Source organism: Natrix helvetica (assembly GCF_964273705.1).
Source record: "Natrix helvetica genome assembly, chromosome: 2".
NCBI classification, from domain to species: Eukaryota; Metazoa; Chordata; class Lepidosauria; order Squamata; family Natricidae; genus Natrix; species Natrix helvetica.
In genome coordinates this window covers 255,439,808-255,451,739 of record NC_138552.1, presented here as the reverse complement: position 1 = coordinate 255,451,739, position 11,932 = coordinate 255,439,808, and the positions used below count along the sequence as shown (strand labels likewise).

The following is an 11,932-nucleotide window of genomic DNA, read 5'->3' as shown; positions in this document are numbered from 1 at the left end:
CCATGGATGATCTTTTACCACTTGGTCCCATAAGTAGTTTCTTTCTAAACTTCTCTCTCCCACAGCAAATAGAAAGCATAGGAAAAGTGGTCTGCAAATGAAGACAAATATACATGTCCCAGCATAATGTTGCAGGATCCAATCTGGGTTAGTCACCGGGATCAGAGGTTTAGTCTTCCCAGTGTTTGAACTTGTGCTGGAGCTCATCCTTGGGGAACTTCTCTGTACTGCACGTTCTGGTAGAGGGAAATGCCCTGAGGATGGGCCCCAGCATGAGTCCAAAAGCTTGGAAGACTCTAGTCCCAGTGACAGACCCAGATTGGATCCAGAAAAGTGGTCCATTCCAATTGGGGTGATGGGGTGACCTCTGATGCCACAATCCCAACTGAAGTTGGGCTCCCAACTGCAAGTCTCTAAAATATCTAATATATTATTTGTCTAATTTGACTGAGATAACTGAAAAGTCCAACATTTTCATCGCAGACTTGTTAAATGGCCATTCTTAGGTTCAATATTCACAACAGTGGCATGGGGAAGATATCATTCAAAGGTGTCCCTACAAGGACTGCAAGTTAGTTTACATAGTTGAACAGACAATAATTGGAGTTTTATATTGTATGGTTAGGTATCTTACAAGTCACAAAAATGCAGAATATTTTAAAGCTAGCATAACTATTCCACTCTGTTTTGTTATCAAAATTATTCTGTGAAGTAGATTATCCTGTGAGATTATGATTGAACCAAGTTTGCCTAGTGAGTTTTACAAACTGAGTGAGAATCCTGGGCAACTAAGAATGAAACCTCTGGTTTCTATTTATACAAACTGAATCCATGCCACATATTTTAAGCCACTCATCATACAATACAATTAATTAGAAAAAGAAACATAAAGGTAACATGATGAAAATGTGAACACCAGACTTATTCCTCTAAAGTACCATACGTATATGAAATACAGCTAGCTTTATCCACAGATACTTTGATTAGCTTACTTGAAGTAAAATTGCATTTTATGTCAACTGGCCACTCTCCTAAACAATCTGGAAGACACTTGTCATTTTAGAATGCTATTGTCCTGGGTTTAGTTGACAAAGACTCCAATTTCTTATTTTGAATTCATGGAAGAGCCTGTGTTCCAATCTCCAGAGCTGTCTTGTGAATAGATCAATGCTTGGTGTTCCTTCAACAACTCCGTTTATTTTAAATTATCACCTATATTATTTAGAATTATTTCCTATTTCTTTGAATTATATAGCCAACCAAAAACAGTAAAAACAATAAATGTATAAATGAAATAGCAGCCGAACAACAATAAATTCAACTATTTCAGCCAATAAACCATCAGGGGGGTGGTTTCCACTCCTTTTCAGTTTTCAAATGAAAGTTGAATGCATTGATGAAGGGGATGGACAATAATCCAAGATTCCTTCCAGCTCCTACATAATGTGCACCCTCATAAGGGAAGTTCATGAGAGATTTGAGCCAATTTCCTTTCTTTGTGTCCTGTGGCCATAGAAGCCTGAAGCAGTGATTCTGGATAGTGGTGTCTTTTTATAACTGGTGGAGTCAGACAGATAATTGCAAAGTAATTTTATTTTTCTTAAGGCCTTAGTGGTTGACCCATGGAATGGCGTAAACATTACAATGACAATAGTTCTTAAAAACTGAAACAATATATACACAACAATGTGAAGTCAGAGCTGCCTGAACTTTAGCTGGCGTAGGTCTTCATATACATCACATTCTTTCCAAGAATTTAGGATGTGGTCATGTATTGGGATAGTATATATCTGGATCTAAGCAGTGAGACTTTTGTAATTGACAGATGTAAATTTGTCAATGCCAAATTTCCTAAGTGCCTAACATTTTTGATATGACATCCAGTATAGTGATAACCACTGGGATCACCATGAAAGATTATACCATAAACTTTCAACTTTGAATATCAGATCTTGATTCATTGTGCTATTTTCCAATTCTTTGTGTTCTATTTTACTATCCCTGGTATTGTCACATCAATTATTCACACTTTCCTCTTTTCAACCAGTTAAATCTGGCATGTATGTGTGTTATGTGCCAAGACATTATCAGTTTGTATTCAGAAATCCCAAAAGCCCACAACCTGCTCATTCTCAACTATTTTTCAATTTTAAGGTCTGACCAATTTTTCATTAGTGATAAGTAATTTTTTACAAATGTTCGAGTAAATCACTTTGGTGATTATGCCATTGTTTATAATGTGTTTGATCTTCTTGCACAGAGTAAATGTTCTACTGCACAGGTGACAAGCTTGCTGTGTCATGTTTCCGTTACGTGATATTTCACGTTTTTCCCATTCATGGAGCTGGGGTGGGCATGTGGCCTGCACGTGACACCTCTGTTGTACTGTTTCTTCTGATTCTTTGCACAATTTGTACTTTAAATCATGTGATAATTTTTCAATTCTGGACTTAATTGCATTAGTTTGAATAGCTTGCTCTTGAGTCCTTCAGTTTCTTTTTAAGGTTCTATTTATTAGCCACTGCCAAAGTTTTGTCTTTATCCACTTTCTGCTCGATCTTTTGTAGAAATTGACCATGTAATGCTTTTCCTTACCAGCATTTGGATTGTGTTTTTGTTACATTATTTCAATATTCACATATTCAGTAACTTCCAATTTTTAACTTGCATTAATTCTTGTTCTTGGCGCTGTTTTATATAACCAACATCCAAGATGTTCTGGAAGAGCTCATGACAAATATGAAAATTCTACACTTATAGAGAATATCTATAGAATATCTAAGGGATATCTACTGTGAGCAGTACTTTTAAGCAAATAGTCAGATCCAAATGTAATCTCACTGAATGTGCAAAATTGGTCATAGAAAAATTGTCAAGTTGTTGGGCACAATGTAACTCACAAATTACATACTATATTTCCTCTGACAATAAAATAAAATGAAATAATGTGTTCCTACATTAGCCTAGAGCACCTCCCAACAGGAGAATTCTTTGAGTAGCAGAAGGTAGAATTATTTGATTAGCAGAAGGTATGTACTCATATGCACATATCTGTAGTTGTTTGGATCCCAATCAATATTCACTATTTTAAATTCTTTCTGACAATCTCCTGGATATGAACATAAATGCAAGCAGTCCATGATTTATACTAAACAAAACAAAGTTACCTCCAAAAGAAGTCAAAATCATTTTTTTATTAAAACTACACACAGTTTTAGATAAACATTTCAATTTCAATGCATATTACTGGCCTAACAATTGAAACATATGTGTCAGAACAAATAGCACTGTGCATGCTTTGGAATATAGTTTTTGTTGCACTGGTAGAGTAGACATTGCCACATTAGTCTGCACTTTTATCAATACTAAAGTAGTGACAGCAGGAGCAGTGCTACATAGAACATTATCTTAGTATTCTCAAAAGAGCTGAAACAGCATTTTTGCCTTTCTTAAATGCAATAATCCTAAACGAGGGAGAAAATATGAAATTCTATGTGGCACAATTCTTTTGCAAGTTATTGTGAATCAAAACTGATATATTACTTAACTGCAGGAAGTCTCAATGCAAAGAACAAGCTAATGTTTGCAGAATGAAACCTGTAAGTTGTTTGATACATGCGAAAAAAATATACAGACAATATTAGTAATACCTGCTATATCTTTCAGACTAAAAAACTATTCTGAACATCAGTATCTAATCTTTTGTGCCCAATATTGAAAGTTTTAAAACACGACACATTTCAGGGCCAACTTCACAAAAAGAGGGGTCACCGTAAAGCGATTTGCTTAAGCCCATCAGCCACACTGGCTCATAATTCACTTTGCTCTAATTGGTCACCATGCCATGCCTGCACTGAACTTTGTTAGCAAAATGAAGTATGTGCAAATAGCAAAATATCAGCCTTCTCTAGTCTCTTCCCTAACCTACAGCCTTGTCCATTCTTAGTTAATTTAGAACTGAAGTCCCAGCATATATGGAAGATTCCCAAATTGAAGAAGACTGGCCTAAATGAACACCCATGCTCTCTTTTTTGTCATAAGATACATAGATTTGTCAAATCTCAAAAATGAATTTTGGTAATCACACGGCAGTGTTTGGATGATCATGTCCCAGCTTAATAAACAAAGTTACACTGGAATGTTGTACGAAATCACTTTGTTCCTCCTTCATGTGATCAAATCAACAAGTCTCAGTAAACCACAGCCTCTTACAACATCCCAATTAGGAATCAGTGTTAATGGTGTCTAACAATCTAGGATGTAGAATCCATCTTTAAACAATGGCTTCATAATTCATCTCATTTGAAACATACTAGCTATAGTTTTTCAACCCCAACTACAATTCACTGACATTTCTGGCTTGCTTCATCACATATAAAAAGCAAAACACGTATGTTCATGTGGGAGGATTATACATATCTTCATTTATTAAAGCTATGATTTTATTTGGAAGGTAAATTTGTATGGAATGTGCAGCATTGCGAATGTAGCCCCAGTCTTCAGCTCAGTCAAGCAGCCATGTCTGCTTCCAGAATTATATGGTGACAGAAGAAACCTCCCTTGCAAAACTTAGAGGCTTTAACTTGCCACCTCTTTCCAATCAAAATAGAAGCAATGCACAGCGTTGCTATTAATTAAGCCATAACTGGGATAAAGGACTAAGTTTTCATAAAATACAACATTTGGTCAGTTTCAAAAGCAGTACATGAAAGCCAGATTCTGTATTTGTTAAAACTAGTTATTACATTGTTTGCTCAATTCAGTACAGAAAGTATAATTTTATTATAATAAAAGAAAAAAAATATTTATTCATACCTTGTGTTAACTGAAGGGAACATCTAAAGCCAGTAAGGTAGATTTCATACATCACAGGTTTTAATGATATACATAGCAAACTAAAAACAACCTTCACTTTTTATAGTAGAAAGTAATTACTTGAATGATCAGGAATGAAGTACTGTTAACATAAGAATTTCAATACCTTTGGTTGACTTGGGTGATATTTCAGCATTTCATGTAAAACTATGAATAATTTCACTGCTGAAAATTCAGAATGAGTTTTATTCCCAAAGAAAATGCACATCAAACAAAATCAAAAGGTTAATTTCTTTCTTTCCCTTGTATTTAAAAAGGAAACTTTTGACCACCTCTAGTGTACCTGAGCATTTTGAAGGAAATGTTAGGCTGGGATGTCTGAAGAATCACAATTATTTAAAATGATATCATTTCTTTTTCATTCCCAAAGTGCTTGTATTTCTCTCCATGATTAGAAGAGATTGGAAGACATCTTTACCGAAAACACATATTTTCCCACAAATCTAAACTTAACAGAACTGTTAACAGAAAAGTTACTTCAAACAACTTCCAAGGATAATATTTAATTAATATGATGTACTTCACTTAAGGGATATGCACATCAAAAGAAAATGGTTTGAAAAGTAGAGGCAAAATTTCAGCATGGATGCATGTCTGTAGACGGAGGTATAATGATTTTTTGTATGTGTATTTCTAGGCGAGTTGAAAGCAAAGCAATAAAGGGAAAATTGACCACTGTTAAATTATAATCATTAAACAGGCATCTTTTTTTTAAAAAAAAGTAAGTCATCCTTCAATTCATTCTAAAATGTTGTCTTGTGTATTGTTTGTCTCTGGTTTCTAAAATTAATTTAAAATTATCTCCTGCAAGCTACAGGAGAAAAAATATCCTTTACCAAACTAAATTCTAGAAGAAAACTTCCAGCTCAAAAAAAAAAAAAAATAGAGATAGCACTGAAAAGTTGTAAGAATTACATTTTTGCAGATAACTATAGTCCAGCTATGTTTTAGAGTGCAAGTTCTTTTGTCTTGTAAAGAGCTGTTGTAACAATCCGGCACAATATTGTGAGAATGTTTTTAATTCCTGGGAGAAAGCAGGGGTGGTGGCAGGGGGGGTTACAAAGTCTTTATTGTGCTTGAACTTAATTGTTCCAACCTTTTGCTCCCTCATTCTTTAGGGGGGGGAAAGACACAAGAAGCCAATTACATTCATTCTTCATATCTACTGTCCCAAAACATGGGGTTTCAAGGTATCTTTTAGAACTGAAGCCAGAATCAGTGGCATATCCAGTGCTTGGGTTTTAATAATAGCAGAGGTTTTTTTCTTTTTCAAAGATGGGATGATTTTAAGTGTAACATGTTAAAGTCTTCAGTGATGATGACGATGTGCAGATTTTCCCAGGAATTCCCTAAGGAGGAAAAAAACCCAGCTGTTTATTGTGTCAAATATTTCGCTATTTTAGGTTCATCCATTTCTTCTTCTCCCCATATCTGTCAGTATATTAGTGCACTGTACTACTTCCTTTCCTGGATGGCTCAATGGTAGGGATTTTTTTAATGCTATGAGAAGGGGAATACACACACAGCTTATCAAATCTGTGACCTGATCTTTTTTAACAGTAAACTCTTGTAGGAGTCATTTGCCTTTACATAGCTGGGAAGACCCTGGAACATAAATAATGCAGTCTGGGGGGAAAACCAGGGGTCTATATCTAACAAGATTAAAAATAAAAGACCAGATACTTCATCTTGACACTAAAGGTTCAGGGATTATTCCCAATAGAGTTTGACTTGCTCTAAGACAAAAATATGATATAAACTGACAGATCACAAGAAGGGAAGCAGACACACAAATTGTTCTACTTCTTCTGCTAAACATTCAGGTCATAAAACAATGTCAAAATATTACACAGTACCTCTCTCTTATATCCATGTAATACAAACTCCAATACCATTGGAAAAATTACCCTTCAGAAATCTAGCACACTACATCTGCTAGAATTGTCAACCAGCTCACCCCAGTACATATGAATTACCCCTTTAATTACCGTAATATTCGAGGTAGCTCTGGGCTCTTGTAGATGTATTTATGCCTGTATCCTAGCTCTTTGTGAAATGGAACAAACTGTACTTTGTAATCACGAAAGTTCCGAGATGGGGCAGCAATGTTGTATAGCTGTGAAGATATTTAAAGCAAATGCTTTCACCATATTAAAATTAAATGCAAGGTAGTACAAATGGTTCCCAGTTTAAGAACGAGTTCCATTTTCAAGGTCTATTAAACTATTAAGTTGAATGTGTATGTAAGCTGAAACAGTACGATACTGTATAATACTGTAAAAGTAGTATTGTGTAATTAAGTTAAACCATTGTGTATTTAACTTTTAGTTGGCTTTAAGTTTGCTACCATAGACTCCATTCTTAACTATGGGTCACCCTAAAACCAGGGTCTTCTTAACCTGGAGACTTGCTGTAATGTACAAATCTTTGGACCTAAGAAGTTCAACAAAAATTGAAATTACAGAAAAAGGGTCCCTTAGCATTAATCAAAATGGCACTAATACACTGTTATAAAAAATTATAATATTTTGATTATGTTTTAATGGTTCAACTTTTAATTGTTATTTCTTTATTATATTTTCTGTGTATGCTGCTCAGTGCCACAAATTTGTAAGATCAGTGGCTTTATAAATATGATAAACAAACTAGCCATCCTGACCAAAAGTCATGGAATGATGAAAACTATTGTCTAATATATATGACAGGAACTGAGTTCAAACTAAAGTTCAATTTTTCCCTTGTTACATTTTCCTGACTTTTCATTCTGTAGTAAACAAAGATTGCATAGATGTAACTGTTTCTTTCTCTAGATACAGGACAGCTGTCAGCTCCCATTTCCCCAATTCCGACAATGATGGCTAAAACCAAGTCATGGCAATAGCTCCAGATTACAGGTGAATATAAAACCATGTACAGGTCACACTGTATTTCACATTCTTCTCTGATAACCCCTCAGTGGAAGACACTATACCAGAGGTGCCAAACTCGCGTTGCCACATGACATAGCAGGGCTTTTTTCCCCCCTTCACTAAACCAGGCATGGGCGTGGCCAGCACGTGACGCAACCAGCCCGCGAGTTTGACAGCCCTACACCATACCATCTTATTCTCAGCAACTTTGAAAGCTATTGTGCTGAGATAGAAAGAACAATAGAGAAAAAGATTGCTTCAGGATTATATAATAACAGACAACACTACAACTTTGGATCTTAGAATAAGGAGCAGAAGGATTATCAAGATTATCAAGGTGGAATACACAGATGTGGTCCATGCTTTTCTAAATAACTGATACTTGAATGAAAACACATTTTAGACAATATAAAAGGCAAGACAGAGTTATTTGTCTCCACCAACACTCTGAAAATGCATTTCTTCCTATAGCAGTAGTCAAGGTTTGATGTATTATCAGTGATTTGCCCCACAGAAATTAAATTGTAATCCTTCAAACCCTGTTACTATTTTAGCTCTTTCAGGATATTTATAAAGTTATGGCAGGGACAAGAGTTAAAAAAATGAAGCAGCACCTTTTTTCCAAGATGAAATGGAACCACAGGATCATCTTCAGCATGAAGAACAAGCAGAGCGCATGAAATGTGCTTCACACTGTAAAGAAACCACACACCAAGCAATTAATCAAGTATATTTTAAACATATGAACAAAACATGAATAGCTATGACTTTATTCAAGGTTAACTGTTGGAAAGTTCAGAATTACAGAATTTAATGCTTCTGCACATTATTTTATTTCATTTTTTGAGGATTTGAGAAAATAAGTAGTTTTGCAAGTCTCCCAATGAAGATTATTTGCATTTGTGCAATTACATTCATGAAAAGAAAATGATTAAATTAAAATACACTGCAATTAAAAATAAAATAGCATGAAAGAATACAAATCTTAATTTTCAAAAAAACCAAAGGCTATGTCTCTGTTAGACAGAATGTTTTTTCTTTGTTACAATGAACTGCTGGCTTTTTCTGAAAAAAATGTACATTTTTCTGAGGCCAAGGTAGCTGACCTGGAAAAGCAGAGATGGGTTCATCCATGGCACAATAATTCTGTGTCAACCTTTCAGAATAAGTTTTTTCCCCTGCCAAAGAAAACCTCAACCAGCAAGTGGTGGAGGAGGGGGTAAATAGATATTTTATTTACTTACTTCTCATCGTTGGCAAACTTTATTCCACTTGATGTAATAGGGTCAAGGAAAAACCAGTCAAATCCTGGGAAATATCTATATATCTGGAAAAAGTTTGCAAGATGTCACAGGCAAATCTTCTATTTATGGTACAGGCATGCAGGAGTATAAGATGTGTAATTTAAGAATTCATAGATACCATTGTTTTGTCCACAAATATTTCATTCCTTGTTTATATCCCAATTTCACCATAGGTAATCATTACTCATTGGCCCTAAATTCAGACCAGAATTTCTGTTGCTAAGTGAAACAGCTGTTAGATTTAACATCATATGACTGTACCACTTAAACTATGATAGTCCTGATAATCTGGAGTCATTACTTGAGGCCTCATGCTTCTTTTGTCTCACTGTCTCCTTCTCCCTGGTCTGACCCAGCAAGCTTGCCCTGCCATGCTCACCTCAGCTTCTAATTCCTGCTATCTCGGCCTTTCTGTCTGCCCAGGACTCCACCACCACCACCACACCCTAGCTGACCTCTGCCATCTTCTTTCTCTTGCTGCTGACAAGGTATGCCCAGCCGTGAGGTATCCCAGTAGCCTTGCAAGGAAGAAGATGATGAAGGTCATTTGGGGGCAGCAGGAAGCTGCAGGGATAGCAGAGTGCAGGACAGAGGAGTGCAAGGAGGGGTGTAAAGGGGTGAGGGCAGTAGGGACAGTGGAGTGCAAGGCAGCCAATAAGGCAGATAGGAAAAATAAGGAGATGGGGGGGGAGGGGTTAGTTGAAGCACATGCTGCAGTCATAAATGTGGTGGCTTGCCAAGTGCCCAAATTTTGATCACATGAACAGAAGGGTTTTGCAATGATTGCAACTTTGACGTCTGGTCATAAGTACCATTCATTCAGTGCTCTTGTAAATATGAACAGTCACTGAGCAAATGGTTATTAAGTAAGGATTACCTGTACCGCAGTACACTCTACATAGGTTCACTTTGCAAAGTGCCTGGAAACTAAATTGATAAAATATGGCTATTTGTTTGCTAACTAATGCTATTGGTAACGAATGCATAACAATTCATTTGATAGCCATGTTTAACTCTTTCAACTGACTGTCCGGATAATTTAGTTTAACATGGTACTAATATATTGGCTAAAAGATTTGGAGCCTGATAATGTGATAGGGCCATATTTCTCATTATAAAGCTGTACAGATATCTTAAGATCTACAGGACAGTCCCTTCTGAAGGTACCCACACTTGCTGAGGCCTATCTATTAGGCTGAATTGATTCTTTACATTTGGACTCCATTCTTCCACCTTTAGAAAAATGGTTAAGGTATATTCCTTTAGCAGCAATTTGACACATAAACTGAATTATAGTAATACTAAAACAAAAAAGCATAATAATGTATCTTATTGTAGGATACTTGGTGCTCTTTAAGCTTAGTTGTTTTCTTGCAGATGTTTCATTACCCAACTAGGTAACATTATCGTGCAATTTATATTACTAAGTATGTAGTTGCCCTTTCAAATAAATTAGGGCAGTATATAATTTTAAAATAAGTACAAAGATGTCCTAATGTATGAAATATAAGTATTGTTATGAAAATATTTTCAAAAGCCTATGTCAAAAATTTGATTTTATGTTATTTCATTAGACAGGCCCACATTACTTGAGATTACTTAGCCTTATGTGAGGGGCAAGAATTCCTTTCCTATTTTTTGTGCTTGTGTAGCAAGTGGTAGACCTAGGCTGATCTTGGCAGAGTAAAGCCTATTTACTACTTGGACATAAGCTTCCAAGAAATATCAGGGCCGTAGGGTAGACTGGAACATTTAAAAACACACACATTCTGGAGGATGGTAATAGCAAACCATTTCCATAGCACTTCTAAGAAAACTAAATGGATGTAATCATGAAATTACCAGGAGTTAAACTGGATTTGAAGATGATTTTATGCTCTTGTAGCAGTGAAGGAAATATTTCTTGGGATCAGGAGGAGGAAAAGGGGAGGAAAGATTACAACTCTTTTTTCTAAGGTTAAGATTAAATACATTATCTTTATTGGGGGATTCATTCTATTTGCAATGTGCCTTTTGAGGGGGGAAAAGTTATGCTTTTTGAAAACTGACCAGTGTAATAAGAAGAGGCAGCTTTTTCTTCCATGCTTTAATTCTACTCTGTCTGATCACTGTTATACTTTCACAGTACTCCTTTTTCACAATTTCATTAGTATAGCGCAGTAATTCATTATAAATGGAAAAGGAACTTTAAGTAGAAACATGTAGTTTCTCCAACCAGTCTAAAGGTGGAACTGTGATGATTACGTCAGACAGGGTTTTTAAATAGCACCAGTTATTTCAAGGATGTTAGCATTGATCTTGGTAGAGTCTCTATTTTCTGCAGAGTCCTTCTTACAAGGTGCTACACTAGAAGATGCATTTTAGTTTCTGGTGAACTGCGAGGTTGGGGTTTCATTAGGACTAACATTAGGAGGTAGCTAATTTTTCAAAGTCTGTTCAAAATACGAAATAACACTCACTTTCAAGTTCTAGTATGTACCGTATTTTTCGGAGTATAAGACACACCTTTTTCCCCCAAAAAAGAGGGTGAAAATCTGGGTGCGTCTTATATGCTGAATACAGCATTTTTGGCTTCCAAAAACCCTGCTCCTTCACAAAAATGGACATGTAGAGGGTTTGGGAGGCGTGCAAAGTGCTCCTGGAGGCTGGTGAGGGCAAAAACGAACAAAAACCAGGCCATTTTTTGCTCATTTTTGCCCCCTCCCAGCCCCCAGGAGCATTCTAAAAGCTTCCCAAAGCCCATGCATGCCCTGTTTTTTTGGGGGGGGGAATGGGCTCGTTTTCGCAAAAAATGGCCCGTTTTTTGCTTGTTTTTGCCCCCACCGCAGCCCCCAGGAGTACTTT

At 36.1% G+C, this 11,932-nt stretch overlaps 1 protein-coding gene across 1 annotated transcript in view; it reads right to left on the bottom strand.

Annotated features, from left to right (window-relative positions):
* Window positions 1-3,175: 3,175 nt before the first annotated feature.
* Window positions 3,176-11,932, bottom strand: part of ABHD12 (abhydrolase domain containing 12, lysophospholipase) — a 38,714-nt gene continuing 29,957 nt past the window's right edge. The window contains exons 10-13 of the mRNA XM_081941396.1: window positions 9,029-9,111; window positions 8,399-8,477; window positions 6,864-6,991; window positions 3,176-6,224 (exon numbers count right to left, since the gene is read on the bottom strand). Coding sequence (XP_081797522.1) covers window positions 6,185-6,224; window positions 6,864-6,991; window positions 8,399-8,477; window positions 9,029-9,111 — 330 coding nt within the window. The 3' untranslated portion in view covers window positions 3,176-6,184. The remainder of the gene's footprint in view (window positions 6,225-6,863; window positions 6,992-8,398; window positions 8,478-9,028; window positions 9,112-11,932) is intronic.